The 26,958-nt window shown below is 71.2% G+C and overlaps 7 protein-coding genes across 8 annotated transcripts; 3 read left to right on the top strand and 4 right to left on the bottom strand.

Moving 5' to 3' along the window:
- Nucleotides 1-36: 36 nt before the first annotated feature.
- COG8 (component of oligomeric golgi complex 8) lies at nt 37-2,542 on the top strand (the record flags this gene model as incomplete). The annotated part of the gene is made up of 5 exons (XM_082769952.1): nt 37-362; nt 478-685; nt 819-1,637; nt 1,851-2,019; nt 2,107-2,542. The coding sequence occupies 5 exons, from the start codon at nt 37-39 to the stop codon at nt 2,421-2,423; spliced, it is 1,839 nt and encodes a 612-aa protein (XP_082626078.1). The 3' UTR covers nt 2,424-2,542.
- A 108-nt stretch (nt 2,543-2,650) lies between these two features.
- Nucleotides 2,651-3,754, top strand: PDF (peptide deformylase, mitochondrial). The gene is made up of 2 exons (XM_082769954.1): nt 2,651-3,267; nt 3,351-3,754. The coding sequence occupies exons 1-2, from the start codon at nt 2,742-2,744 to the stop codon at nt 3,506-3,508; spliced, it is 684 nt and encodes a 227-aa protein (XP_082626080.1). The 5' UTR covers nt 2,651-2,741; the 3' UTR covers nt 3,509-3,754.
- Nucleotides 3,755-3,879: 125 nt separating this feature from the next.
- Nucleotides 3,880-6,813, bottom strand: VPS4A (vacuolar protein sorting 4 homolog A). Its single transcript, XM_082769953.1, has 11 exons — nt 6,633-6,813; nt 6,444-6,555; nt 6,207-6,354; nt 6,075-6,136; nt 5,781-5,900; nt 5,442-5,598; nt 5,157-5,305; nt 4,953-5,034; nt 4,621-4,840; nt 4,394-4,534; nt 3,880-4,123 (listed from the first exon to the last, which is right to left on the bottom strand). The coding sequence occupies exons 1-11, from the start codon at nt 6,651-6,653 to the stop codon at nt 4,022-4,024; spliced, it is 1,314 nt and encodes a 437-aa protein (XP_082626079.1). The 5' UTR covers nt 6,654-6,813; the 3' UTR covers nt 3,880-4,021.
- Nucleotides 6,814-7,892: 1,079 nt separating this feature from the next.
- Nucleotides 7,893-14,063, bottom strand: SNTB2 (syntrophin beta 2). Its single transcript, XM_082770380.1, has 7 exons — nt 13,605-14,063; nt 10,305-10,515; nt 9,836-10,037; nt 9,573-9,715; nt 9,286-9,482; nt 8,780-8,961; nt 7,893-8,676 (listed from the first exon to the last, which is right to left on the bottom strand). Exons 1-7 carry the CDS (start codon nt 14,053-14,055, stop codon nt 8,584-8,586), a joined length of 1,479 nt encoding a protein of 492 aa, XP_082626506.1. The 5' UTR covers nt 14,056-14,063; the 3' UTR covers nt 7,893-8,583.
- Nucleotides 14,064-14,729: 666 nt separating this feature from the next.
- On the bottom strand, nt 14,730-19,838 carry UTP4 (UTP4 small subunit processome component). The gene is made up of 16 exons (XM_082770013.1): nt 19,598-19,838; nt 18,657-18,848; nt 18,487-18,571; nt 18,285-18,374; nt 17,781-17,992; nt 17,531-17,702; nt 17,349-17,440; nt 16,984-17,080; nt 16,603-16,667; nt 16,400-16,522; nt 16,157-16,316; nt 15,808-15,914; nt 15,585-15,680; nt 15,271-15,456; nt 14,995-15,105; nt 14,730-14,869 (listed from the first exon to the last, which is right to left on the bottom strand). Exons 1-16 carry the CDS (start codon nt 19,757-19,759, stop codon nt 14,753-14,755), a joined length of 2,067 nt encoding a protein of 688 aa, XP_082626139.1. The 5' UTR covers nt 19,760-19,838; the 3' UTR covers nt 14,730-14,752.
- Nucleotides 19,839-19,897: 59 nt separating this feature from the next.
- On the top strand, nt 19,898-21,628 carry CHTF8 (chromosome transmission fidelity factor 8). Of its 2 annotated transcripts, XM_082769842.1 has the most exons (4): nt 19,898-19,926; nt 20,484-20,589; nt 20,683-20,794; nt 20,887-21,628. In XM_082769842.1, the coding sequence occupies exons 2-4, from the start codon at nt 20,567-20,569 to the stop codon at nt 21,088-21,090; spliced, it is 339 nt and encodes a 112-aa protein (XP_082625968.1). In that variant the 5' UTR covers nt 19,898-19,926; nt 20,484-20,566; the 3' UTR covers nt 21,091-21,628. The 2 variants fall into 2 exon arrangements, with proteins under 2 accessions (XP_082625968.1, XP_082625967.1); XM_082769841.1 differs by lacking the exon at nt 19,898-19,926 and having other exon boundaries at nt 20,414-20,589.
- An 842-nt stretch (nt 21,629-22,470) lies between these two features.
- HAS3 (hyaluronan synthase 3) lies at nt 22,471-25,745 on the bottom strand. Its single transcript, XM_082770339.1, has 4 exons — nt 25,712-25,745; nt 24,441-25,061; nt 23,899-24,000; nt 22,471-23,791 (listed from the first exon to the last, which is right to left on the bottom strand). Exons 2-4 carry the CDS (start codon nt 25,059-25,061, stop codon nt 22,868-22,870), a joined length of 1,647 nt encoding a protein of 548 aa, XP_082626465.1. The 5' UTR covers nt 25,712-25,745; the 3' UTR covers nt 22,471-22,867.
- Nucleotides 25,746-26,958: the final 1,213 nt, after the last annotated feature.

Genomic DNA, 26,958 nt, shown 5'->3' with positions numbered 1-26,958 from the left:
ACCGGCGGCGGCGGGCGACGCTCGGGGAAGGAAGCGATGGCGGCGGCGGCGGCGGCGGAGGAGGCGCGGCTGCTGGCCTGGCTGCGCGGCCCGGCGGCGGCGGGGCCCGGGGGGGCCGAGCTGTCCGCCTACGTGGCCGAGCTGGCGGCGCTGGGGCTGGCGGAGCTGGGCCGGGAGCCGGCGCGGCTGGCGGCGGAGCGGGCGCGGGTCGGGGCGGAGACGCGGCGCTTGGCCTTCGAGCACTACCGGGCCTTCATCCGCTCCGCCGAGTGCACCGGCCGCGCCGGCCGAGGCTTCGGCGGCATCGAGAGCCGCCTCGGCAGCCTGCTGGACCGCCTGCCCGCCCTGCAGGACGCCTGCCGGTGAGGCACCGGGGGGGCACCGGGGGGCACCGGGGGGCACCGGGGGTCGGGGGAGGGATGGGGGGGGGCCTGGGCAGGGCTCTGAGCCCGCTCTGATCCCGTCCCGGCCCCGCAGGAACTTCGTGCGCGACGCCGAGGCCATCGCCTGCAGCCGGCGGATGAACAGCCTGACCCTGAACCGGCACACGGAGATCCTGGAGATCCTGGAGATCCCGCAGCTCATGGACACCTGCGTCCGCAACCGCTACTACGAGGAGGCGCTGGAGCTGGCCGCCTACGTGCGGCGGCTGGAGAAGAAGCACAACAGCATCCCCGTCATCCAGGTACGCCCGCTCCCCGTGGCTGAGTTCTCTCTGAGCCTGCCCTGAGGATCCTGCTTTGGCAGGGGGGCTGCACCCGATGATCTGCCGAGGTCCCTTCCAACCCCCACAGCTCTGTGACTCTCTCCCTCCCCAGGGCATCGTGGCCGAGGTGCGCCAGTCCACGCAGCTGATGCTGACCGAGCTCATCCAGCAGCTCCGCACCAACATCCCGCTGCCCGCCTGCCTGCGGGTCATCGGCTACCTGCGCCGCATGGACGTCTTCACGGAGGCCGAGCTGCGCATCAAGTTCCTGCAGGCACGGGACGCCTGGCTGCGCTCCATCCAGGCCTCCATCCCCGAGGACGACCCCTACTTCCACCTCACCAAGACGGTCGAGGCGTGCCGCGTCCACCTCTTCGACATCGTCACCCAGTATCGCGCCATCTTCTCCGACGAGGAGCCGCTCCTGGCCCCCGAGCAGCCCGCCCTCAACGAGGGGGCCATCTTCCACGGCTGGGTGCTGCAGAAGGTCTCCGAGTTCCTGCAGGTGCTGGAACGCGACCTGCAGCGAGGGGTGGGCGGCCGCCTGGACTCGCTGCTGGGGCAGTGCATGTACTTCGGGCTCTCCTTCAGCAGGGTGGGGGCTGATTTCCGCGGGCAGCTGGCCCCCATCTTCCAGCGCGTCGCCGCCGCCACCTTCAGCAAGGCGGTGGAGGAGGCGGTGGAGAAGTTCCAGGAGGAGATGAATTCCTACACGCTCATCTCCGCCCCGGCCGTGCTGGGCAGCGCCGCGGCCGTGCCGGTGCCCACGGCCCAGCCGGGGACGCTGCAGCCCCCCATGGTGCTGCTGGACTTCCCGCCCCTCGCCTGCTTCCTCAACAGCCTCCTGGTCGCCTTCAACGACCTGCGGCTCTGCTGCCCCATCGCCCTGGCCCAGGACGTGGCCTCCTGCCTGCAGGACGCCCTCGGCAAGGTGAGGTGTGAGGTGCTGGGGCTCGGGGCTGTGCCCAGCTCCTGCTTTGTCTCAGCAGAGCAGCAGAAAGCGAGGATGGTCTCTGTGTGCCCGAAATACTGCCCTTGTCCACGTGGTCGGGTCACTGTGGAGGAGAAGCGGCTGTTTTCCTCTGGGGGGTTCTCTGGGCTCTCAGAGATTAACAGGATTAACGGCTCTGTCCTCCTCCTTCAGGTGACCAAACTAATCCTGGCTTTCCACCGGGCAGAGGAGGCGGCGTTCAGCGGGCGCGAGCAGGAGCTCTTCGTGCAGTTCTGCACGGTGTTCCTGGAAGATCTGCTCCCCTACCTCAACCGCTGCCTCCAGCTTCTCTTCCCTCCGGCCCAGATCGCGCAGGCGCTGGGTAAGGCCCTGCTGGGGGAGGTGTCACGGCGGGGACACGGTGGCAGTGCCACGGGACCGTGCCCAGCCCCCTCTCTGTGTCCCACAGGCGTTCCCCCTGCCCAGCTGCAGCGCTTCGGCCGCCTGGGCTGCGTCGACGTGGCTGCCATCAGGGAGCTGCTGGCTCCTGTCCTGCCGGCACGGGAGGCAGAGCCACTGCCGGGCGAGGAGGAGCCGTTGCTGCAGAGCCCTGTGCCCGCAGCGGCCCCGTGCCCACCGCAGGAGGAGGAGAAGGAGAAGAAGAAGGAGGAGGAGGAGGAGGAGGGGGCTGTGCCGGGGGAGCCCCCAGCAGCACAGGGCCAGGAGGACCCCACAGACCCCGTGGTGGGGGCTCTGCCACTGGATGCGCCGCCAGCCGTGAGCTAGCGGGGAAGGGACAGCTGCACGGTGCCACGGTGACACAGTGCCACGTCTGTCCCTGCGTGAGGCTGCCCCGGGGACAGCTGAAAAGGGACAGCGGGGGGGGCACAGCCCCACTTGCTCCACGGGGACGCGTTTTGGGGTGCGTGCCCCCGGTCCCGCTGTGCCCCCGCAGCAATAAACCCGTGCCACCACTGCCGTGCCTGGGGCTGCTCCTGGTGCTCCGCGGGGCCGCGCCGCGTCCCCCGCCTCCTCTCGGTGCCTCCTCCCCGGTTCTCCCGGTGCCGCCCCCTCCCCGCCCCGCGCGTCACGTCCGTCCTGAAGATGGCGGTGGCGCTGGGGCGGCTGCTCCCGGGACCGGCCCCGGGGGGCTCCCGGTGCTGCGGGGCCACCGCCTGGGGGGCCCGGGAGCGCTCGTACTGGCGGGCGCTGCGGAGACGGCTGCTGGGCCCCCCGGTGCCGCCCTTCTCGGAGCCGTGCCAGGTGGGCACGCCGGTGCTGCGCGCCCCCGCCGCCGCCGTGCCCGCGGAGAGCCTGGGCAGCCCCGAGCTGCGGGCGCTGGCGGCGGCGTTGGCGGCGGGGCTGCGGCGGGGCCCGTGCGTGGGGCTGAGCGCCCCGCAGCTCGGTGTGCCCCTGCGGGTCTTCGCCGCCGAGCTGCCCCCCGCCCGCTGCAGCCGCTACCCCGCGGCGCTGCGCGGTGCCCAGCGCATCGAGCCCTTCCCGCTGCGCGTCCTCGTCAACCCCGCGCTCCGCGTGCTCGACGCCCGCCTCGTCACCGCGCCCGAGGGCTGCGCCAGCCTCCGCGGCTTCTCCGCCTGCGTGCCAAGGCACTGGGCCGTGCACGTCACCGGTACGGCTCCCCCGGTACCCCCCCCTGAATCCCCGACCCCCTTCCCAGTTTGATCCCAGTCTGACCCCACTCTCCCACCCCAGGTGTGGATGAGAGCGGGCAGCCAGTGAGCTGGGAGGCGTGGGGCTGGGCTGCCCGTGTCATCCAGCACGAGCTGGACCACCTGGACGGCGTGCTCTTCATCGACCGCATGGACAGCCGCACCTTCACCAACACCGCCTGGAGCCAGCTCCTCGACTGACGTCCACCGGGCACCCCCAGCACGGCTCCATCGCAGCAATACAGCGTGTGGGGCAGCCCCTGCCTCCTGTCCTGCCTGCAAACTGCGGGGTGCTGGGCTTCGTCCCCCCTCCCACAGCACCCACAGCCTGGGAGGAGGGAAGGGGCCGGGGTGCAGGCTGCTGGGATATAGGGGAAGGGGGTGTCCTGCGGCTGGGCACCGTCGGAAGCTTTTGGATTGTTTTTATTTTCATATAAACAAGACAGAACCCGAAGCAGCATTAATTTAAAAAATAAAAAAAGAGCAGGAAGAAGAGAGGGGAGCGGTAGGAGGAGCGCCCGGCTGCACTGGGCCCCCCCACAGTAGTGTCAGCCCCCCCCCGGGCAGCGCTCCCCCCGCCCCGCCGGGTGCTGCAGTGCGCGGGGTTGAGCTGTGAGCTGCGGGTGAGCCTGTTTGGCACGGCCGCCTGCCGGGCTGCGGGGAGAGGGGGGGGACACGAGGGTGCCCCAGCCCCACCGCCCGCCGCCGCGGCCCTTATCCCTCCTGCCCAAAGTCCTCTGTGAATTTCTTCACCTTCAGGAGGTCCTCGGCGTTCACCGTGGGGCGGGTGGTGGCCAGGGAGCGCAGCATGTCCGACTGCAACACAGGGAGGGGGGTGGCCGCTCAGGGGGGGGTGGCAGCGTGCTGAGGCCGTGCCCCCGTCCCCACCGGGCAGCAGGGTGCAGACGGGGGGGACCTGGGGCTTCCTGCTGCAGCGCGTGAGGTGCTGAGCCTGCTCCAGCCACCGCGCGCCTCCGCCAGGCCCGCAGGCAGGCGGTGGCTCGGGAGGAGGAACCGGTAGGGCCGGGGCTGCAGCATTGCTGGGCCGGGTGCTGGGTGCCGGGGCCGTGCCGGGGCCACACTCACCATGCAGACAATGGGCTCCATCAGCTTGTCGCTGGGCACCTCCATCCAGGTCATCTCGATGGCCCCCGGGTCCCCGGGCGAGCACGGCGTCAGGAGATCGTCCACGATGAGGTTGGGGTTGGTGCGGGAGGGACCGCGGACCTGGCGCCGAGGACGGAGGCGTTGGGAAGGGGGGCACCCGGCGCCCACCCCCCCCAGCAGGGAGCAGCCCCCGGCCCCCCGCTCACCTTCTTGAAGTGCATGGCCGACTGCACCTTGCGCACGGGCTGCATCAGGGCGTCCCGCACGATGATGCTGATGTCGGCCCCCGAGTAGCCCTCGGTCTTGCGGGCCAGCTCGTGAATGTTGGCGTCCGTCAGCGAGTGCGGCGTGTTGCCCAGGTGCAGCTTGAACATCTGGGCGCGCGCCGCCTCCTCGGGCAGCGGGATGTAAATGCGCTTCTCGAACCTGAGCGTGGCACAGGGGGGGGTCAGGGGGTGAGCACACACTGCTGCCAGAGCTGGCAGCCCCGCGTGGTGCCACGTTTTGGGGCACTGAGGGGGAATTTCATGCCGCTCACCTCCTCCTGATGGCTGAATCCAGCACCCAGGGGATGTTGGTGGCGCCGAGCACCAGGATCCCATCGCTGCTGTTGCCCACACCTGCCCGGGGAAACAGAAGGCGGACACTTGAGAGGGAGCCCTGAAGGGTTGGCTCCACCAAACCCCCCCCTGCCCCGTGCTCCCCCACCCCACAGTGCACCCGCCGGGGGAGCCCCACGCACCCTGCATCTGCACCAGGAACTCCGTCTTGATGCGCCGCGCCGCCTCGCTCTCGTTCTCGTTGCGGGAGCCGCACAGCGAGTCCACCTCGTCGATGAAGATGATGGAGGGCTTGTGCTGCCTCGCCAGCTCAAAGAGGTTCTTCACCAGCCTGGCCACAGGGGCAGGGGGTGGGTCCCCAAGCGCTGGGCGAGGGGCCAGGGCCCCACGCCCCCCACCCGCTGCCCAGGGGTGTGAGTCCCTCCTGCCCCTGCCCGCCCTGGCAGCACCCCTCCGGCACAGCTTACTTCTCGCTCTCTCCCAGCCACTTCGACATCAGGTCTGAGGACGACACGGAGAAGAAGGTGGAGTTGTTGGCTTCGGTGGCCACGGCCTTGGCCAGGTAGGACTTGCCAGTGCCAGGGGGCCCGAAGAGCAGAATCCCTCGCCAGGGCGTGCGCTTCCCTGCGACAGAGCCCGGCGTCAAAGCTTCTGTGCAGGGACCTTGGGGCCCGCAGGGACAAATGTCCCCACTGCGCTGGGTCACCTCCCCGTGTGCACATGCCCCAGCTGCTGCCCCTTGCTGCGGGGCCCGAGGCCCTTCTCCATGGGCGAGCGGCAGCCACGGCGCTGCCGGTGACTCTCACCGGTAAACAGGTGTGGGAACTTGATGGGCAGGATCACGGCTTCCTTCAGGGCCTCCTTGGCTCCCTCCAGGCCGGCCACGTCACTCCACCGCACGTTGGGCTTCTCCATCATGATGGCACCTGCGAGGCGGCGGTGAGAGCCCCCCTGTCCCCCCCACATCCCCCCCACAACCCCAAGCAGCCAGCCCCACCCGACCCCTCCGGGCACCGAGCCCTAAACCACCACCACCCCCCCCCGCGATGGCTTTGGGTGCTGCACCCAGCAGTGCCCACCGCAGCCAGCTGGCCCCCTACCCATCAGCTGCTCCTGCAGCTTCTTCTTCTCCGGGTTCTCTCCCTCGCTGTCGCTGTCGCTCCTGGGGAGAGGGGAGGAGGTGAGGGGAGGCCGTGCCGCGGGGAGGGCGGCTGCGGGAGCCCCCCACGCACCCCTTGTTGTCGTTCTGCGCCTCCTTGACGGGCTTCCTGCCCTGCCGCTCCTTGCTGCGCAGGTAGTCCTTCAGCTTCTCGGCGCGGTCCAGGTACTGCACGCACTTGGCGCGGATGCTCTCCTTGGCCTTGTCGCTCTGCGCCTCATCTGGGGGGACCCGGAGCCGTCACCCCGCGGCCTGGGGGGGCCGTGCCGGGGCCGTGCCGTGCCGGGGGGGGGGGGGGGGGGGTGCTCACATTTGATGGCGTGCAGGAAGTACTCCACGGCGTGCTGGTACAGCCGCAGCGCCTCCTCGTAGTTCTTGGCCTTGTCCTCCTCCGTGGCCTTGGTCACCAGGTCGATGGCTTTCTGCCGGGGGGGGGGAGCGGCCGTCAGCCGGGGCCTGCGGCGGGGCCGGGGCCTGGGCCGGGAGGGCCGGGAGGTACCTGCAGGGTGGACGTGGTCATCGCATCGCACGGTGGCGGCCGCCCTCGGAGCGGCGCGGCCCTGCCCGGCTCCGAACGGCGCTGCCCGGCCCGGCGAGGCCCGGCCCGGTACGGCCCCGGCCCGGTACGGCCCGGCCCGGCGCGGCTCTGGGCGGCGGGGCCCTGCCGGGACCGCCCGCGACTGCGGCTCTGGGAGGCGGCGGCGGCGGCAGCGCCCCCTGCTGGCACCCGCCGGCACTGCGGGGCGGGGCCGATAAGGACACGCCCCCTCGGGTAGCCACGCCTCCCCTCTCGTAACAACTCCCAGCGATGTAGCCACGCCCCCTCGACTTAGCCACGCCCCCCTGCTGCTCCGCCCCGCCCCAGCGCGGGGCGCGGGCACGGGGCGCGTGCACGGCGCTGTGCGAGCAGCGGGTGGGCTCGGGGTGTGTCACACGGCGGGCACGGCTTGCACACACCTTGCACAGCCTGCACGGGCCTTGCAGCGTGTGGAACACGGCCTGCAGCCCTCACAGTGCTCACAGTGTGCGTGCCTTGCACAGCGTGCACAGCACAGCCAGTGTGCAGCCTTACACACACCTTACACACAGTGTGCAGCCCTTACACACAGTGTACAGCCCTTACACACAGTGTGCAGCCCTTACACACACCGTGCACACACCTTACACAGCCTGCACACACCTTACACACAGCGTGCAGCCCTTAGTGTGCGTACCTTAGTGTGCACACACCATATACAGTGTGCAGCCCTTACACAGTGTGCAGTCCTTACACACAGCATGCACACACCTTACACACAGTGTGCACGCCTTACACAGCGTGTGCCGTACAGTGTGCACACACCACATACACAGTGTGCATGCCCTACACAGTGTGCACACATCGTATAAGCAGCGTGCATCCCTTGCACACACAGTGCACACCCTTCACAGTGTGCATCCCTTACAGTGCATCCCTTGCACACGCAGCACACACACCTTACACACACTGTGCACACACCCAGTGCACCCCCAGCCCACACCCGCTGCCCCCCCCATGCACAATGCCCACCCCCTGCACACCCACAGCCCCCCCACACACAGTGCACCCCCCGAGCACCCCCCAGCACGCAGCGTGTGTGTGCAGCACGCTGGGTGTGCAGACACCAGCACTGCACGTGCAAGGGCTCCAGCACCCGGCTGTGCTGTGCCATACCCCGCAGTCCCAGGAGCAAGAGTGAGAGCCCAGGCAGGGAGGTTTTTGTATAAATAGCGATTTACAAAGAGTACAAAAATAGAAGGGGCTGTGCGGCCCGGTGCCGTGGGGAGGGGGCACCCCAGGGCCCGCGGAGCCCCGCGGGAAGCAGAAACGTTTGCGGAGGAGTTTGGCCGGGGGCACGACGGGGACACCCCCGGCCCCCAGCGCCTGTCCCCACGCGAGGGTCAGAGGTAAAGTACAAAAAGCGAAAGTGCATAAATCTGCGCCTCCCTCCCCAAAGCCGCGGGGTGCCTCCCCCCTCCCCTTCCCCAGGGGCCCCACAGCCCCCAGCCCGGGGCGACCCCGTCCCCAGGAAGGAGACGGCGTTTGTTTTCTGGCTCTTAGAGTTTGGGAGCAGCATGGAGGGGGCCCAAGCCCCCCGCCCGCAGCAGCACCGTGGGACCGGGTCCCGGCGTTCCCCTGAGTGCCCAAATTGTTAAGACAAGACCCCTGGGGGGGGGGGATGAGCGGTGGCACGCAGCACCCAGCCCCATCCTGTGGGGCGTGGGGAGCAGCGGCCCCGCTCCAAGGCACAGGCGGTGAGATGGGAGATGGCTTCGGGGCCGGGGGGTGCCGCTGGAGCCCCCCCTGTGCTGCAGCAGGAGCAGACCCGGCCCCAAGGCACTGGTGCGGCAGGAGGGGGGCGCAGGGGCTCTGTGCTTCCTCCGGCTGCTTCGTGCTGTGGGGTTGGGGTCGGGGGCTCCGGGGCCGTCGCCTACACCAGCAGCCCCATGCGGGTGACTTTGGCCGAGAGGAAGGTGTGCAAGATGAAGACGATGGGCTTGGGGCAGGAGTGCAGGTCCAGCGCCTGCGGAGGGAAGGCGAGAGCGGCCTCAGAGCGTGGGGGCACCCCTGGCACCACGACCCCAGCGTGGGTGCCTCAGAGCCTGGGGGGGGGGTCCCATCCTCACCAGCTCCCCCTCGGGGCCCCCGAAGTCCAGGTAGAGGGTCCTGATGCCGTCGTCCGCCGACATCTTCAGCTTCTCGTAGGGGTAGCGGAACAGGACGCTGCCGCCCCCCTCCTCGCGGCACACGGTGAAGCCGCCCTCGTAGTGGATGCAGAGCTTCACCTCCTGCCCGCCCAGCGTGCAGCCTGCGGGCACAGGCACGCCTCTGGGTCCCCGCACGCACCCGAGGCAGCCTCGGCACTGCCCTTGTGCCATTCCCACTCTGGTGGCCTCGGGGATGCGAACCCAGAGGGGCTGAGTCCCTGGTTTGGGGAGCGAGTGTCCCCAGGTTGTGGGGGCCCTGCCTCACCCACCCCAGCACTGCCCCGGGGCGGTGGAGGAGGCAGGGAGGCAGTCACACTGCGTGCCCCCAGTGCTGCCAGCAGTGCTTTGGGGACGCGGTGGCTGCTGCTTCCCAGCCCCGTCCCGTTCCCTGCGGGCATAGCCCCCCGGTGCCAGCGCGCACTCACCCACGGACACCTCCTTGATGAGCTCGGCCGCGGCGTGGCAGCCCTGCACCAGCACCCGCGTCCAGCAGGACAGGTCCCGGTGCGTCTCCACGCGGAAGACATGCATCTCGATGCCCTGGCGCGAGCCCGTCCGGGTGGCGAAGGTCAGGTCAGAGCCCAGCGAGGGCGAGCGGCGACCCGAGCCCGAGTGCACCAGCCTGGGGACACACGGGGAGGGGGGACATCAGGGGCGCGGGGACAGCGCTGTGCCTCATACACGTGGCTGTGGCCCCCCGTTCCCAGCCCACCTGGTGGCCACCAGCGGGTAGCTGTGGCACGGCGAGGCCCAGGCATCGCGTGTCCAGGGCATGGCATCGTAGAGCAGCAGGTCCTTCTCCGTCACCGCCATCAGCACCGGCCGCCACTGCTGCCGCCCGCCGTCCAGGCGCGCCTGGTGGAGACGGGGTCGGGGTGAGGGGCAGCCGCAGCCCCCCGCAGCCTTGTAGGGGGGGGTGAGGGCACCGCCACACGGTGCCAGCACAGGGACCGCGTCCCCCGAGCGCCCTCGTACCTGCTCGGCCAGCCAGGCGATGTGCTTCACCTCGCGGCCGCCCGCGCCGCCGCCCAGCGTGGCGTTGAGCTCGGCCAGCACCTGCGGCAGCAGGGCGGTGATGTTGGCGTGCAGCGCCGTGAACCACGAGTGCGCCGTGGCCGTGTCCTTGCAGCGCAGGATCAGCGTGTTCCTGCTGTCCGGCGAGTGCAGCTCGATCAGCCTGCGGGGCACAGGGCGCTGGGACGGGGTGCAGCGGGGTGCGTGTCCCCAAAATACCACCCAGCCACGCGCAGCGGGGCCGCCCGGCCAAGCAGTGCCTGGAGCGACGCCTGCGAGCACAGCCGGGCGCGGGGGCTCGGGGCGGGCTGCCAGCACCGCGGGGGCCCGGGGAGGGGGCCCGGCGCAGCCCTGGGCCCCGGCCAAACCGCCGAGCATTTCCTGAGCGCCGCCGCGACGCGTCCCGGGAACCCCCCTGCCTCCCCCTCACCGGTTCTCCAGGTCGGGCATGCTGAGGTTCCTGGCGGCGAAGCACATCTTGAGCGGGATGACCTTGCGGTCCCGGGTGCCGTGGTGCTTGGGCGAGCCCGAGTCCTCGCTGCCGCTCAGGCTGGGGGACTGCGGGGAGGCCCCCTCCCAGGGCAGGTCCGACACCAGCGACGGCTTCTTGATGTAGGGAGTCACCTCCCGCATGAACTTCACTGGGGACGGAGCAACAACGGGCAGTGTTAGGGATGGGGGAGCCCGCGGGGACCAGAGCGCAGAGGGATGGGGACGCCCCCCAGGGCTGGGGAGCTGTGACCTCTGGGTGGGAGCCGGTGGCACGAGGGGTGCCGGGGGGGCTCGTCCTGGTACCGTCGGGGTGTGGGGATCGGAAGGGGCCGGCGGCGCAGCACAATGGGCCGGGCAGGAGGTCAGGCTGCAGCCCATCCTGGCCCGCCCTGCAGGACACCACTGTCCAAGTTTCCAGCACCGCAGGCACTTGAGGCCCCCGGGAGCGGGAGGAGGACGAGGACTTTCCAGCCAGGATGTCCCCGGCTCCGTGCTCCTCTCCAGGCTGGGAGGAAGGAAGGAGGCACCGGCTCCGTTTCCCCACGGACCCGTCCCTCCCCAAACAGGCAGCAGCGCGCCAGGACGCGGCTCGCTGCCACCCACTGCTCACCGGGTGCCGTCCCCACGGCCCCCACGCAGCCCCCGGCCGGCCGAGCTCCTCGGGCTCGCCAGAACAGGCGGCCCCACACGGGGCCCTGCTCCCTGCTGTCACGCTCGGGGAACTCCAACTCGTTCAAGATGTCAGGGAGCGTCGGCGCCAGCGAGCGTGCGGCGCGGCGTGCCAGAGCAGGGCTGAGGACGAGCAGGAAAGCCGCACGCACGGCCAGGGCCGGGGCTTCCCTGCCTCTCTCTGCAGCTGCCGCCCTGGTCTGGCTGCGAGGGAGAAGGAGCCGCGCTGGGAGCAGCAGCCCCGGCACGCCACAGGGCAGCAGGGAATTAAAATCGGAAAAAAAAAAAAAAAAAAGCAAATAAGCTCTAATCTGCTGCGAAATACAGCTGCGAAACGCAGCTCCCCACGGCCAAGGAGGCCACGCGTGGCCGTGGGGGAAGCACCGGCAGCAGTGCCGCCGTGGTGCCCGTGCCGGGCAGCGCGACGGGGGGGGCACGAGGCTGCAGACCCTGGGCAGCAGGGGGGGGGACGTGCTGCCACGAGCTGCCTGCCCTTGCTGCGGGCAGCCAAGGAGTTAATATTAGCCTCCCGCCGCGCTGATCCCCGGATTACGCCTTCCCCACGCACCTTTAATCCCCAGCGGGCAGCGCAGCGCCCAAGGTGGCCGGGTGCGGGCAGGGGGCTCAGGGGGCAGCGTCCCGCCCCCCGGGGGGCTGCTCGGCAGCTGGCGGCCAGATGTTGGTGGCCTCCAGCCCAGGCTGGAGACAGGGAGCAGAGCACGCAGTGGCCGTGCAACCACAGCAAACCACGGCTGCGGGTGGCCGGGGATGGTAAAACAGCCCCAGCAGTTTGCCTCCTGCAGCAGCCGAGCCCCGGCCACCACAGGAAGCGCGCCCCAGCCCCGGGGTGGCCGGTAGCAAGGGGGGTGTCTGCAGCCAGCCTCTGCCCCGGGGACACCGCCGGGCTGTGCTCCTGCACGGTGCAGGCAGGGAGCCCCCCGTGCATTTGGGGTGCAGGGGGCACGGCACCTGCAGAGCCCCGTCCTGGCACGGCACGGCCTGGCCCTGCACGGCACGGCACGGCACGGCCCGCCTACGTGCTCACCGCAAAGGAAACCCAGCGCTGCTGCACCCTCACACAGCCTGCTGCAGGAAGGCGGCGGCGCTCCCTGCCTGCACCCATGGGCTCGGGCTGCTGGCAGCGGGGCTGAGACCCCCGCCGGCTCCCCGGGGGCTCCCCGGCACCGCTGACCCCGGCCCCACGCAGCCCCCTCCCGCCGGCACCGCAGCGGTTTCCCCACCCATGGGTGCGGGTTTGCTCTCACAACCCTTCTTCCCCTTTGCCAAGCTCCCCGGCCAGCAGGGCCCAAAGGCCCAGGGCTCGGCCCCCAGCTCCTGCCGAAACGCAGCAGGGCTCCTCGCCACCGTGCCACGAGCACACAGGGTCACACCGAGCCACGTGCAGGTCCCCACGATCAACCCCAGTGCTGGGGAGCGGGTGCAGGGCTCGGTGCTGCTCCTCCTGGGCACCACGGCCCCCGCCACCACTGCTGGGGCTTCCCAAAGACGGTGCAGCCAGCACCAAAGTCTCCAACCCCTTTTTGGAGGGGCGATGCTGCGCACTGCTGGGTCCTCTCCTTGGCCCTGAGCAGCCCCACGTGCCCCCGGGGTGGGATTGTCCCACGGGACGGGAAGGGGCAGCCGTGCCCAGCTGGGAAGCGAGGCACGGACACGTGCGGGGCTCCTACGGGATGGGGCTGAGTGGCACGGTGCCGGACGGGAGCGGAGGGGCACGGTGCCGGAGGCAGAGGAGAGGCAGCAAATCCGGCACGGGGCACCAGAGGGGAACTGAGGCGACAAGCCTGCGTCGGCTCTGCCAAAAACAACAGCGGGCGGCCGCGGGCTGCGAGGCGAGCTGGGAGCTGTGCCGAGGCACGGCCGCCCCTCCTCGCCCCCTCCTCGTCCCCCGGTGCCCCCGGGGGCAGCTGAGCCGTGCAAATCCCCGCACGCCCTCGCACCGGCACGCGGCCCCGGAGGGTGCCAGGACGGGAGGGTGCACGGGGCACCGGGGACCCGTGCAGGCACCGGTGGCACCGGCAGTGCCGCACCGGGCAGGTCCTGCCCCAGCTTGCCGGGGAACAGGTCGGGCAGGAGCCGTGCTGTGCCGGGCCAGCCCCGTGCCCACTGCACCGCAGGCACCGAGCCCGGGGCTGGGCACCACCGGGAGCCCCCGGGGCAACGCAGCCGAGCCCGGGGGCAGGGGGTGGCACGGCAGCTGGGGGTCCCGGCTCTGCCAGGGGGTGTCCCTGTCCCTGTCCCTAGCCCAGGAGGGGGACAGCCCCGTCCTGTGCCGGTAGTGGGGACGTGACCGGGGTCCCCGTGGTGAGCGGGGGTGGGACAGGCGGGGAGGCCACGAGTGGGACCGGGGAACGAGGGGGGCTGGGGAGAGAGAAACGGGGATGGGAGGGGACACCGGGGGGGACACCGGGGGTCAGGGGGGGTCACCGAGTGGGGACATCGGGGGCGGGGGGGGGACACCGGGGACCGGGAAGGGACCACGGGGGGGGGTGCCCCGGGGACAGGAGGGGTACACCGGGGGGGACACACCGTGGCCGGGGGGTGCGGGTACCTTCCAGGACGACCTCCCTCCCGGCTCGCTTCAGCGCCTGCACGGCCTGGTCGTGGGTGGCGTCGCGGAGATCGACGCCGTTAACGGCGAGGATGGCGTCGCCCAGGCGCAGCTCCCCGCTGCGCTCCGCCGCCAGCCCGGGGAAGATGCGGGAGATGAGCACGGGCATGCGGTTCTCGCGGCCGCCCTTGATGCTGATGCCGAGCCCGCCCGCCTCCGCCTTCACCACCCGCACCCTCCGCACGCCGCCGCCGCTCCCACCGGCCGGTTCCGCCGCTCCTCCGCCCCCACCGCCGTTGGGCAGCCCGTTGAGCTGCTCGGCCGGCGGCTCGGGGGGCTCCGCCGTGAGGCTCAGCGCCTCGCCGCTCAGCTCGGCCGCCACCCGCACCCAGCGCTCCCGCAGCAGCAGCTCCAGCAGCCCCGCCTTGGCGGCGCGCGTCCACACGGCCATGCCGCCGGGCGCCGGGCAGGGCGGCGGGGACGGAGGGGAGGGGAGGGGCGGGGCGGGGAGGGCCGCGGACACGCCCCCCGCCCGCATGGCGCCGCGCCATTGGGCCGGTGAGACTGAGTGGGCGGGGAGAAAGGAGGGGGCGCCGCTGTGATTGGTGGAGAGGGGGAGGAGGCGGGGTCGAGGAGGGAGGAGGGAGGGCGCGCCGCCCCGGCACCGGCGCCCCCCCCTCCGCTCCGGTACCGATCCGGGACCGGCCCGGGAGCGGCGCCCCCTCCCCGTACCCGGCCCGGTACCGGCACCTCGGGACCGCCCTGACCCCCTCCGGTACCGGTGCCCCCCCCACACCCCTGCCCAGCCCGGTACCGGTGCCCCCTCCCCATACCCGTACCCGTACCGGCACCCACACCCCACCCCTGTCCCCCCCGTTACCGGCACCACCCCCCCGCAGCCCAGCACTGCCCCCCCCCATACCCAGCCCCGTACCTGCACATCCCCTGCCCCCCGGTACCGGTGCTGCCCCTCCCCTGTACCAGCACCCCCCCTCCCAACCCCTGTTCCCGGTGCCACCTCCTCCCCCAGCCCCTTCCAGTACTGGCCCGGTACTGCTGCCCCCTCCCGGTACCGGTTCCCCCCCCTGTTCCCCCCCCCAGACGGCCGGGACGCGGTGCTGTCGGTGGCAGTGCTTTATTGCAGGGCTCTAGGTGCCGAACGGCTGCTGCTGCACGGGCGGTGGGAGCTGGGCACGGATATCGGCCAGGGGCCGCTCCACCAGCACCAGGCGGTTCTCCTCCAGCAGCTCGGCGAACAGCAGCGGCTGTGGGCACAGTAGGGGGGGGGTCAGCGGGCAGCCGGGGTGCCCCCAGCCCCGACACAGCCCCCCTGGCTGCGACCCGGGGCACCGGGACCCCCCCTGTGCCCCGAGGTTAGGGCTGAGCCCACCTGGAACTTCTTGCAGATCTTGAAGGCGTGCAGCTGCCGCTGCCGGGCGTGCTCCGGGAGCTGCTTCAGGGTGCTCTGGTTCAGCAGGGGGGTGCTGGCATCGGGCAGGGGCTGTGGGGGCACAGCATCAACTGCCTGAGCCCCTCAGGGCCCTGGGTGCAAATCCTGGCCCCCCGCTGTCCCCCTGCCCTCCCCAGCACCTTCCCGTGCCCTTCCCGTGCTCCACCGGCACGGTGCAGCGTGAGCAGCCCCCCCGGAGCCCCCAGCCCCACTCACCAGGGACTTGTCGAGGACGCAGAACATGTAGACGTCGTGCAGCAGGATGTGCGCGGGGTTCTGGGGGTTGAAGGCGATGTGGGTGATGGGCGAGTCCCTCTCCAGCCAGGCCTTGTGCAGCCCCCAGTTCTGCACCGTGCGGCTCCAGGCCGTGTACTGCTTCTCGGGGATGCTGAACTCGAAGAGCTGCAGGGCAGGACAAGGGATGGGGGTGGCCCCGCAGCCACCCGGCATCACCCCCGTGCCAGCACACAGCACCCCCAGCCGGGCTGAGTGCTGTGTGGGGTCAGGATCCTGCTGGGGACAGCCCCTACCTGCTGGTCCGCGTAGGCGATGACGAGGTTGTTGGTGGCCGGGTGGATGGCGAGGGCTGTCACCGCACAGCTGTACGTGGGCACCGTGCAGTGGTGCTGAAAGGGAGGGGACAGAGCTGGGGGCACAGGGGGACAGTCTCTGCCCCGCAGACATTCCCCTGTGCCTGGTGGGACCTTTCTCTCCCTGCCCCAGGGGTGCCGTGCACCCAGCACCTTCTCCTACCTTGAAGTGTTTCAGGCTGTAGACGTGGATTTCCCAGTCCCCGCTGACCGCCGCCAGCCAGTTCCCATCAGCGCTCGATGCCAGCAGGTAAACAGCCTCGGCCGTGCCTGGGGGACCACCACACACCCCCCTCAGTGGGCACTGACGGCACAAGGAGCCACCGAGCCTCCCCCCGAGCTGTCCCAGACCTGTGACCCCCCCCAAACTGAGCTCACCCTGTCAGTACCCCATGGGGCTGCCACAGAGCCCAGACAGGGCAGGGACGCACAAAACCCGGCGTGGGCAAGGTGCTGAGCCCCCAGCCCCGCACCCCCAACACCCCCAGCACCCCCCGGTGCCCGCTGCCCACCTGCGGGGGGGCGCAGCGTGTGCAGGTGCTTGCAGCCCCCCGGCTCCAGCAGCTGCAGGACGTGGACGGAGCCTCGCTCAGAGCCCACAAACAGCCGGCCCGCGTCGGAGGCGCACTGCAGCTGGTACGCCGGCAGCAGCAGCTTGGGCACGCCGGGGACCTGAGGAGGAAGGCAGCACCGGCCGTCACCCCGCGGCCCCCCGGGGGCTCCCCCCGCCGCCCTCCCCTCCGTCCCGTGCCCACCTTCTTGACGCTGACGCCGTCGCCCTCGTGCTGCACGCGGTAGAGGTGGAAGCGGGAGGCCGTGCTGTAGGCCACCCAGCCGCCGCAGGGCGAGACGCAGCTGCAGTAGATGTGCTCGGGACCCTGGGGGGGACGTGGAGGTGCTGAGCGGGGCCCGCAGAGCCCCCCCCCAGCCCCCTCCCGCAGCCCCGGCCCGGCCCTACCTTGCTCTTGAGCTGCAGGAGGTGCTCAGGCATGCGGCAGACGGGGAGGACCTCGCCGTCCTTCCCTGGGGGGACAACCAAGCAGGCAGCACGTCAGCAAACACGGAAACCACACAGGTCCCAGTGAGCAGCTGGAGGGCCCAAGGGAGTGATGCCAGAAGAGGGGCACCAGGGGACACCCCAGACCCTTATCCCAAGCCCGAGCTCCCTGGGAACCATCCAGCCCAGGGGGAAGAGCGTGTTCTCAGCAGTAGCTCAGCTGTGAGCAGAGCTGCGTGGAGATGCTGCCCCAGCAGAAGGGCTGCTCGCACACTGAAGCGCCCCGGGCGCTGCGGGATCTGCCCCGAGGTAAAACGCAGACATTTGGACCCGACAGCTCACCGGTCTCATTGGTGGAGCCGAGCCTCCAGAGCTCCAGGTGCTGGGAGAACTGGAAGAGGAGGAGCCGGGCCTTCCTGGCGCAGGAGACGAGGCGGCGCTGCGGGCAGAAACGGGCGCGCTGTCAGGAGCCCGCAGCCGGGGAGAAAAGGGCTGGGGCGAGCCAAAACGCCCCGGGGGACCAGCAGGGAACGGCTCAGGTGCCGTGGGATGGGAGCGCAGAGAGGATGGGAGCCCCAGCGGGACCAGCAGGGCAGGCTCGCCAGCTCCCAGCCCCATCGTGGGAGCCTCCGGGTGCCAGGGCTGGGGAGGGGACCCTGCAGGGCCCCGCAGAGCCTGCCCCAGGACCCCGCTCAGCACCCACTCACGTGGGGGAAGGTGAATTTGCGCAGCACCGCCTCGTAGCCCTTCCTCTGCACCTTCTCCATGAGCGGGCGGATCACCAGCTGGGCGTCCAGGCCTGGAAGCCAGGCAGAGCGCGGTGAGGAGGCGTCGGGGAGGGGGACGCCGCCCCCCCAAGCCTGCCTGGTGAGCGCCCCGTGGGCCCTACCTCCGGAGATGAGGGCTGTGGGGCTGTGCGCCACGGCTCGCACGTCGTGCGTGTGGTACTGGAAGGGCTTCGTCCGCACCCAGCGCTTCTCCTGGCTGCCCGCCTTCACGGGAAGCAGCTGGAGCTGGTAGGTGGCCCCCGTGGAGGTGCCCACGACGATGCTGTCCTCCTTCTGCGAGGAAAAGGCGGCTGCAGCTCGCAGGGGACGGCCCCACGGGCGCCGTCGCGTGGAGCAGGGGACGAGCCCTACCTCGGAGACGGCCAGCGAGAGGACGGCCGAGGTGCTGACGGTGTGGGACTCCAGCAGCGTGCCCCGCTCCCAGTCCCAGAACTGCACCCTCCCGAACGAGTCCGAGCTCACCACGGTGCCGTCGGACAGGAAGGCGATGCCCCACACCACGCACTCGCGCTTCTTGGGCTTCGGCACGTGGTAGTTCACCATGATTCTCTGCACCGTCCGGCCTGAGGCGCGGGTATAGGAGGGATCAGTGGGGTGGGAAAGGGAGCGGGGTGGGACTGGTGCCCTCCCTGCCTGGAGCAGGGCAACCTTGGGCCCCTCGCTTGTTTTTTTTTCCCCGTGCCCAGCTCGCTGCAGGACTTGTGGGCTGGGAGCTGCAGCGGAGCCGTGCAGACGCCCCGAAGCAGGGCCACGCAGCTGCTGCTGCTGCCCCGGGGCTGGGGACACCCCAGGCTCATCCTGGGGCCCAGGGACTACCCCAAAGAGCAGCGCCCCGTCGGCAGGGCAGCCCGTTACCTGAGCGGACATCAAGCACACGGATGAAGTCGATGGAGCCGGCCACGATGTGTGTCCCCGAGGGGTGCCAGGAGAGGCACAGCACGCGCCCTGCGGAGGACAAAGCTCCAGGAACACCGCCGGACCCCGCAGCCCCTCGGTGAGCGGGGCCAGGGGGGCTTGGTGGGGGGCACAGGGCCACCACGCCGAGCCCCCTGCTCACCTTTCTGCCGGTCCAGGTTCTTCTCAAACTGGATGCCCCCAGGCACCACCTGGAAGAGCTTCACCGAGCCGTCCTCGCAGCCGATCTGCGGGGACCGGGGTCAGCTCCGGGAGGGTGGTGGCGGCGGGGTCCCGGCCCCGTCCCCATCCCGTCCCGGTCCCCGCACTCACCGCCAGCCTCGTGCCGCCGCCGTTGGCCACCATGCTCCAGATGGGCCCCCCGAAGCCGTCGACAGTGCGCGCCGGCCGCAGGCGCTGCAGGTCGTACTCGGTGATGTCCCCGCTGAGCCCGGCCCCGAAGAGCCGCTCCCCAGCCGCCCAGCACAGAGCCTCCACCGAGCGGGTCTGGTGCCCCGGGATGGCCTGCGGGGGGACACGGGGGGGGCACGCTCAGCACCGGGACGCTCCCCACGGTGCCCGGTTACCCCCGGTGCCCCCAGTATCCCCAGCTCCTCCTGGTGCTGGGTTACCCCCAGTGCCCCCAGTCCTGCCGGTACCCAGTTACCACCACCCCCCCAGTCCCCCATTGCCCCCCTGGTGCCCAGTTGCCCCCGGTGCCCCCAGTTCCCATTGCCCTGCTCCCCCTGGTGCCCGGTTCCCCCTGGCACCCCGTTTTCTCCCCCGGTACCCCGGTTCCCCCCCGGTGCCCCTGGACCCCCGGTCTCCCCCGGTTACCCCACTCCCCCCAGCCCAGTGTCCCTGTCCCCCCCAGTCTCCCCAGTGCCCGGTTCCCCCCAGTCCCCTATTTCCCTGCTCCCCTTGCCCATCCCGGTTCCCGGTTCCCCCCGGTACCGTTTCTCCCCCGGTCCCCCTGGACCACCGACCACCCCCGGTCCCCATCGTCCCACTCCCCCGGTAACCAGTTACTCCCGATGCCTTCGGTCCCTGCTCCACCCGGTACCCGGTTACCACTGCCCACCGCCCCCCCGGGTCCCCCATTGCCCCCCCCAGTGCCCGGTTCCCCCGGGTACCCCCCGTTACCCCCGTTACCCCCGTTACCCCATTCGTCCCCGGTGCCCCCCAGCACCCGGTCACCCCCGGTGCCCCCGCTTTCCCCGTTCCCCCGCGGTGTCCCCGTTCTCCCCCCGTTCCCCCCGCTGCCCCCCCGCCACCTTCTCCTGGAAGCAGCCCTCCTCCAGCCCGTACACCTCCACGGCGCCGTCGGTGCGGGCGAGCGCCAGGCGGCGGCGGCGGCGGGGCAGGTAGGCGAGGCAGCGCACCCCGGCGGGCACCAGCCCGAAGAAGCGCACGCGGTGCACCTCGAGCGGCCCCATCCCGGCACCGGGACCCGGACCCGGACCCGGACCCGGCACCGGCCCCGCCCCGCCGCCACCGGGAACACGTGCGCGCCGCGCTCCCGGAAGCGGAAGTGCACCGGGAGAAAGGGGGGCGGGGCCGGAAGCGGAAGCGCGGCGCTGGAGCGGAGCGGCGGGAGATTCGGGTGTGGTTGGAGGGAACGGCACCGGGAACCGGGCACCGGGACTCGGGGGGGGGGGAACGGGGAGACCCCGGCCGGAACCGCCTCAACGGGACTGCTGCGGGGAAACGGGGCTGGGGGGAACCGGGGGAAACGGGGACACCGGAGGGGAACCGGGAGGAACCGGGGGGAACCGGGGGGGAGCAACCGGGCCCGGGAGGGGCATCGGGGCTGGGGGTGAGGGGAACGGGGGCAGCCGGGGGGTCCCGGGGGGTCCTGGAGGGGTCCCGAGGGGGTCCCGAGGATACCGGGGAGGTCCCAGGGAGGTCCCGGGGGGTTTGGGGAGGTCCCCGGGGGTCTTGGGGGGTCCCGGGAGGGGTCCCGGGGATACCGGGGAGGTTCCGGGGGTCCCAGTGAGGTCCCGGGAGGGGTCCCGGGGGTTTCGGGGAGGTCCCGGGGGTCTCGGGGAGGTCCCAGGGTGGTCCCTAGAGGGGTCCCGGGGGTTTTGGGGTGGTCCCGGGGGTCTCAGGTAGGTCATAGGGTGGTCCCGGGAGTTTTGGCGTGGTCCCCGGGGTCTTTAGGAGGTCCCGGTGAGGTCCCGGGGGGTCCCTGCCGGTCCCATCCCGGCCGTGCCCGCAGTGCCCACGGCTCCTCAGGCCGTGCCATGGTGCAGCTCATCGTGTCCAGGTGAGCACGGACCGGTCCCGGTGCCGGTTACACCGAGCACCCCGAGCCCGGTGGTGCCCCCCCCTCACCCCCATCCCCCCCATCTCCCGGTAGCAGGGGCAGCCTGCCCCGTTGGGTGCTGCTGGAGCTGCAGGGCGAGGTGGAGGCACGGAGCGGCGGCGCGCTGCCCGGGAGCCTGCTGGGAGACCTGCACTACACCCGCCAGGCACGGAGACCCCCCCATGAACCCCCCACCGCGGGGACACCCCGCCACCGGGCTGCTCACGGCTCTCAGCTCCCGTTCGTCCCCCCCCGCAGGGCGTCCCGGTGCTGGTGGTGGGCCACCACGTGCTGTACGGGAAGGTGGTGCCGCTGGAGAAGCCGTTCGCCGTGCTGGTGAAGGAGGCGGCCGGCCCCGCGGAGCCGCACGCCCGCTACGCCGTCACCGCCCTCATCAAGACCAAGCTGCTCTTCAAAACGCGCCCCAAGCCCATCATCACCAACGTGCCCCGCAAGGTGTGAGGGCACCGACCCGCTGCCGGCACCACCAGCGTGCCCAAAACACGAGGACAGGGACCTGCTGCCTGTTGCCAGCACCACCAACGTGCCCAAGACACAAGGACACGGACCTGCTGCCACCACAGGCCTGTCCCAGGTCCCCTGTCCTCCCTCGGTGACACTGGGGGAGAGCCAGGACACAAACCCGGTGCCTCTCCGAGGTGAGGAGCACCCGGGGGAGCCCAGCTGCAGGGCCAGGCTGTGCCCGTGGGGGCTTTGGCTCAATCAGCCCAGCCCATCAGCATCTGCACCCCCCCAAAACGCACCCCTGCAGCTCACAGGGGGCAGGTCTGCCTCACCCCCGCCCCAGCACCCACTCCCCTCGAGTCTCCCCCCGCCCAGGGGGGCACTTTGTGGATTTGGGGCAGGGGGAGAGCGGGGCCGAGACGCCGGCGTTTCTCTGTGCAAGTCTTTATTGTGACAAATCCAGCGGGATATAAAAAACAGACCTCTCAAAATATGAAAAAAACACGGGTTAAAAAATAAATAGATTTACAAACCATCAGCAATAAGTGTAAATACGAAAAGAGCTACAAAAGTCTCCTAAAAAACCTCGTCTTAAATAAAAAACCCAAGTTGCTCGACTGTAGAAAGGTTCTAGCCCTGAAAAAAGAGGGCCCAGGGGAGACGGCCGTGGGTAAGCACCCGGGGGGACCCGGTGGGCAGGGAAGGGCTGGGAACTGCCTTTCCCCGCCCTCCTCTGCGTGTCCGGGCCCAAAACCCAGCGCCTCCTCCCGCTGTCTAGACAGATGCCAGGCTCCCTCCTCGCTTCCAGAGCTGGGGGGCAGAGGAGGGGCTGCGGGGAGGCAGCTGGGACGCGCTCGGCTCTGTAGGGCCGTGGGCTGGCCGGAGCTGCACCGCAGCCCCGCGTGGGTGCCGCTCCAAGCAGCCCACGGCCCCGCTTTGCCTGCTCCTGCCCGAGCTGCGGGCACAAAAGCAGGAGCCAGGGTCCCCCCCGAGCTCTTTGGCACAGCACAACGGGGGCGCCGCCCTCCTGGGGCAGCCGGGCCCCCCGAAAGGGGTCGGGGGGAGCTGTGGGTACGTGCCCGCACATACACAGCCCTGGGGCGAGGACGTGGTGGCCCTCGGGGACATTCGTGAGCCGCCGGAGCTGCGCGGGGACGGAGCAGGGGGGTGCTGAGGCCCCGAGGGGGGGGGGTGGCCCCAGCTGGCAGCACCAGGGGAAGCGGTGCCAATACTGGTGAAATCCCACTCGTGTCCCTGACCCGTGGCATGGAGCGGGGCTGAACCTGCAGCCGGCTCCTGCTCGCGCAGGGGCTGCACGGGGATTTTTGGGGACGGGTTGGGGGACACCATGGGACGGAGCATCACAGCTCAGCACCCGGCCGGACGCGTGGGGTCCTCTCTCCATAGCACCATGGGGACGACCTCGGGGTCCCCGGGGAAAGCACCGAAGGACGAAGGCCCCGGCGGGGCGGGGGGAGCCCAGCCAGCGGAGCTCCCGCAGCGCCCAAACGCTCGGTGTGGCACGGGGGGGGGGTCCTGGCACTGCCCCTGCAGCACCAAGGCTGTGCCGAGCACAGCTCCAGGCAGCCCCGGCGCGGCCGCTCCCTGGCCGCCAGCACCCACCGGGCTGAGTCTGACAGAAACAAAATCAAATCAAAAAAGGGAAAAAAAAGGAAAAAAAAAAACAAACAAGACTTGAGCACGAACGCTGCCTCGGGCTGCTCCCAGGGCCGGGAGGGGACAGTGGCGGTGTCCCCGTCCCCCGGCACCCCGCTCACACCTCGGCGAAGGCCAGCCCGCACTGCTCCTGCCGCTTGCCGCAGCGCCGGGCGACGATGGCCAGGTAGAGCGTGAGCAGGGCCACCCAGTAGCAGGCGTAGAGGATGGCTCCCGAGACGAGGAAGGCCACCTCGGTCTCGCTGAGCAGGTCCTGGCTGTAGGCGGTGTAGGCCAGCCCGCCCAGCAGCACGGCCACCCACACCGACACCGGCAGCAGCCCCACGAAGTTGACCACGATGGTGCGGCGCCCCGACGTGCCCCAGCCCGACTTGTTGATGGTGGCGATGGCGAACATCTTGGCGGGCAGCAGGCTGGACATGTAGAGCAGGGAGTAGAGGGACACGAAGATCATCTCGGCGCTGCCCCGCAGGAAGCAGGCGTAGGTGGCCTTGATGATGCCCACCAGCTGCACCGTCAGCAGGAAGAGGAGGATGTTCCAGATGCGGCCGCGGTAGAAGAGCTGGATGACGGTGGCGATGAGGAAGAAGGGGAAGAAGCCGGTGACCACCGACTCGTAGGTCATCCAGAGGTGGTGCTTGTGGAACCAGAGCGCGTTGTAGAGCCACTCGCGGAAGTAGGACTTGCTCCAGCGGGTCTGCTGGTTGAGCCAGCGCAGGTAGCGGGTGGGCGTCTCCGTCAGGCACTTGGAGCGGGCCGTGTACTTGGTCTGGTAGCCCAGGCTGAGCACGCGGTTCGTGAGGTGCCGGTCGTCCCCGAAGCTGCACTTGCTGCCCAGGAAGGTCTGGTGGTACCAGTCCTCCAGGAACTGCTGCAGCAGGGCGTTGCGGTACATGCCCAGGGGCCCGCTGATGCACTGCACGCAGCCGAAGTAGGACTGGCAGGCGCGCTCCACGTTGAAGGCCATCCAGTACCGCACGCTGCTCAGGAAGGAGATCCACGAGTCGTACTTGTTCAGGATCTGGGGAGGGGACGGCATCAGCGCCGGCACTGCCGGGACCTGCACCGGCCTTGCGGTGCCCCCACGTGCCCCGTGCTGCCCCGTGCCACCCTCCCTGCCCGCGCTACCTGCACGTCGCCGCCGACGCCGCCGACGCGGGGGTCTGCCTCCAGGATGCGGAGCATCTCGGCGGTGCAGGCGGGGTCCAGCACCGTGTCTGAGTCACACACCTGGGGGGCAGAGGCAACGTCGAGCCCCGCTCCTGCCGCCCACGCGCGCCCGGCAGACGGCCCAGCCCCAGCCGGGCAAGCCCGAGCCGCGGCCGGCGAGACGAGGCAGGGCCCCGCCGACCGGCAGGCGGTGGCAGGGAGCGGAGCGCCCCGCGGTGCCCGGCCACCGCTGCCCCGGGACTCCCAGCCCCACAGACCGGCCCCGAGCCACGGCCCCGCGGTGGGACCTGCCCTCGCCAACCCCCAACCAGGCCACGGGGGTCCGGAGCCCCACGCAGTGCCGCCCCGTGGCATCCCCCCGGTGATGTCTACCCACGGCACGGGATGCACCGAGGAGGTGGCGCAAGGCCCTCGCGGGCAGGGCTGCACCCACAGGGTCCCCACAGCCACCCCACTGCTCGCGGCGTGCCCACGGCCCCCCGCCCGGCCCCCACGGCCACCTGGATGTAGTCCACGGAGTCTCCGAGCGCCCGGAAGGCCGTGTACATCACCTCGCGCTTCCCGCCCCACTTCTGCAGGATGCAGGAGTAGGTGGTGCCGCGCACCAGCGCCTGGACGCGGGCCAGCCCTTCCCGCAGCCCGGCCTCCGTCTCGCCCTCGCCCCACGCGTGGAAGTTGCTCCTCCAGACGTAGCTGCCCGCCCGCTCGGAGCCCATCACGTCGTGGAAGATGTCCAGCATGTAGGTGTCGTCGGGGCCGTTGCCGTCCACCACCATCACCACTTTGAGGTCGGGGAAGGCGATGCGCTTGACGGAGCGCAGGCACTTCTTCAGGTAGTCAGGGTCCTCCTGGTAGGCGGCGATGCAGAGGGCCACCGAGCGCCCCAGCCGCACCGGCCGCCCCTCGCCCCGCATGCGCCGGTGCTCCAGGAAGGCGAAGAGGCTCTGGATGAAGAGGTGCAGCCCCAGGATGGCCCCGTAGAGCCCGAAGGAGAGGTAGTGCTTCTCCGTGTGGATGAACTGGTACCCCGTGACGTAGGCGGCCAGGATGCCCCCCAGCACCGCCAAGGCGAAGAGGCTGGTCCCCACAACTCGCAGGGCCGTGGAGAGGCTCACTGGCATCTGGGTGGGATGGGGGCAGTCAGGGCACGGCCACCACCGGGGGGGGGACAGGGGAACGCGGGCACACGGGGGGACCCCGGTTGTCTCCCACCCCACACGAGCCCCATCCATCTGCGGTCTGCGAGGGGGGCGCATCCCAGTGCCCCCCTCTGCAGCCCTGCAGGGCCTGGAGGACAGGGAAGGGCACGGGGACAGCGGAGCCCTGACACCGGGGGGGTCCCCAGGGGAGAAGCCCTGCGTGGACACAGCCCCCCCGAGCCCCCCGGCCCTCCCACGGCAGGACCCGGCAGCCCCCCCCGCGGCGAGACCAGCAACACCCGGAGCCCCCCCCCTTTATCCGGGCTGCGGGACGGGCACCGGGCACCGGGCAGCGGGCAGCAGGTACTGGAGCTGCGCCCCGGGGCATCGCCGGCGGGAGGGGGGGGTACGGGCAGCGCAGGGAGGGGCGCAGATTTAGGGGGGAGGCTGAAGGGGGGGGCTGCCAGCAGCGCCCCCGGATCTCCCCGGCCCCGCCGCCCCCGGTGCCGGCTCCGCGGTGCGGGGTGGGGGGGGCGCGGCCGGTCCCGCGGCGCCGCGGGGGAGCCCCGAGCCGGTACCGGCACCGGCGGGGCGGGAGGGAGGGGAGGGGAAGGAGCGGGGCCGGGACTCACCGTGCCGGTGCCGGTGCCGGTGCCGGTGCCGGTGGTGCCGCTCGCCCCGGCCGCCGCCGCCGCCGCTGTGCGCCCGGCCCGGCCCGCGCGGCCGCTTTATACCGCGGCGGGGCCGGCACCGCCCGCAGCCCGCGGGGTCCCCGCCCGGCACCGGCACCGGCACCCCCGGCACCGGCACCCCCGGCACCACCCCCGGCCCCGGCCCCGCCGGCCCCGGCCCCCGCCCCGCCCGCGGGACCCGCCCGGCCCCGCACTGCGGGAGCGCAACCGGCACCGGCACCGGCACCGGCACCGCGCCGGGATCCCCCGGCACCGGGCACCGGCCGCGGCTCCGGGACACCCCGGGGACGCCGCGGTCACCCCCGCGCCGCCCGCCGGGGCCACCCCCCTGTCCCCGTGTGCCCCCGGGGCCGTTCTCGGCCGCCGGCCGTGCCCCCCCCGTGCCCATCAGCCGCCCACCTGGGGGCACCCGGAGCCCACCTCGTGGCGTCCCCGCGGTCCCCACCCAGGAACGGGGCCGCCCTGGGGACAGGAGCCCCGCGCCCCTCACGCACGAGGTGTCGGTGCTGGGCTGGTGGGGGGGTCCCTGCCCGCCCCGGGGTGCTCTGTGCCCACTGAGTCCCCCGAGCTGCAGCACGCTCAGGTCCCTCACCCAGAGGGGCTCCCCGGAGGTGTCCCCCTGCCCACAGCAGGGCAGGGACGAGCTGGGACCCTGGCACTGCGTGGTGAGGTGACACCCAGCGTGGTCCTGTCCCCAGCGCAGGGGTGCACAGAGGTGCCCCAGGGCTGTGGGTGCCGAGCTGCAGGAGGCAGGGAGGGAACAGGGACAGGGACAGGAGGGTGCGTGTCCCCACCCCAGTGCAGGTGCCCAGCAGCGGGGTCACCCCCTGGCCCCGTTACCTTTCAGTGCGATCCCAGCTCCCCGCTGCTCGCCCTGCTCTCTCCGCACGAGCGCTTCCCAAGGCACAAATAAAATTTCCTCCTCCTCCGGCACAGGAATCTCCTTGTTCACAGCGGCAGAACTGCAGCCAGACGCCCAGAAAGCAGCACGAATGCAGACTTCTCGTTCAAAACCCTTCCTCTGGCTGCCTGCTCCAGGCCCTGGCAAGGCAGTGCCGGCACGGCAGCATCCCGCAGCCCGGCACCGGCACCGGCAGCAGCGAGAGCAAGGGGGAGCGCCCGGCTGCTGCTGTGCTCCATCAAGGACAGCGTGCTCCTAGCCACCCACCCTGCCTGCACCCACCCGG

The sequence above is a fragment of the Aythya marila genome (genome assembly GCF_965140915.1).
Source record: "Aythya marila genome assembly, chromosome: 12".
In the NCBI taxonomy this organism is placed as follows: Eukaryota; Metazoa; Chordata; class Aves; order Anseriformes; family Anatidae; genus Aythya; species Aythya marila.
This window is presented reverse-complemented; position numbering and strand designations above follow the sequence as displayed.

Coding starts and splice junctions, on each gene's coding strand:
- UTP4 (XM_082770013.1), bottom strand. CDS start 19,759: ATGGGGCCGCTCGAGGTGCACCGCGTGCGCTTCTTCGGGCTGGTGCCC. Junction 15,681..15,807: donor ACAGCCTGAAACACTTCAAG/GTAGGAGAAGGT, acceptor CCTCCCTTTCAG/CACCACTGCACGGTGCCCAC. Junction 15,457..15,584: donor TCGCCTACGCGGACCAGCAG/GTAGGGGCTGTC, acceptor CCTGCCCTGCAG/CTCTTCGAGTTCAGCATCCC.
- CHTF8 (XM_082769842.1), top strand. CDS start 20,567: ATGGTGCAGCTCATCGTGTCCAG. Junction 20,590..20,682: donor GTGCAGCTCATCGTGTCCAG/GTGAGCACGGAC, acceptor ATCTCCCGGTAG/CAGGGGCAGCCTGCCCCGTT. Junction 20,795..20,886: donor ACCTGCACTACACCCGCCAG/GCACGGAGACCC, acceptor CCCCCCCCGCAG/GGCGTCCCGGTGCTGGTGGT.
- PDF (XM_082769954.1), top strand. CDS start 2,742: ATGGCGGTGGCGCTGGGGCGGCTGCTCCCGGGACCGGCCCCGGGGGGC. Junction 3,268..3,350: donor CTGGGCCGTGCACGTCACCG/GTACGGCTCCCC, acceptor CTCCCACCCCAG/GTGTGGATGAGAGCGGGCAG.
- HAS3 (XM_082770339.1), bottom strand. CDS start 25,061: ATGCCAGTGAGCCTCTCCACGGCCCTGCGAGTTGTGGGGACCAGCCTC. Junction 24,001..24,440: donor ACTCCGTGGACTACATCCAG/GTGGCCGTGGGG, acceptor TCTGCCCCCCAG/GTGTGTGACTCAGACACGGT. Junction 23,792..23,898: donor GCGTCGGCGGCGACGTGCAG/GTAGCGCGGGCA, acceptor TCCCCTCCCCAG/ATCCTGAACAAGTACGACTC.
- VPS4A (XM_082769953.1), bottom strand. CDS start 6,653: ATGACCACGTCCACCCTGCAG. Junction 6,355..6,443: donor CTTCCTGCACGCCATCAAAT/GTGAGCACCCCC, acceptor GGGTCCCCCCAG/ATGAGGCGCAGAGCGACAAG. Junction 4,124..4,393: donor TGGAGCCCATTGTCTGCATG/GTGAGTGTGGCC, acceptor CCTGTGTTGCAG/TCGGACATGCTGCGCTCCCT.
- SNTB2 (XM_082770380.1), bottom strand. CDS start 14,055: ATGGCCGTGTGGACGCGCGCCGCCAAGGCGGGGCTGCTGGAGCTGCTG. Junction 9,483..9,572: donor TACCCGCTGGTGGCCACCAG/GTGGGCTGGGAA, acceptor GTGTGTCCCCAG/GCTGGTGCACTCGGGCTCGG. Junction 8,962..9,285: donor CATCAAGGAGGTGTCCGTGG/GTGAGTGCGCGC, acceptor CTGTGCCCGCAG/GCTGCACGCTGGGCGGGCAG.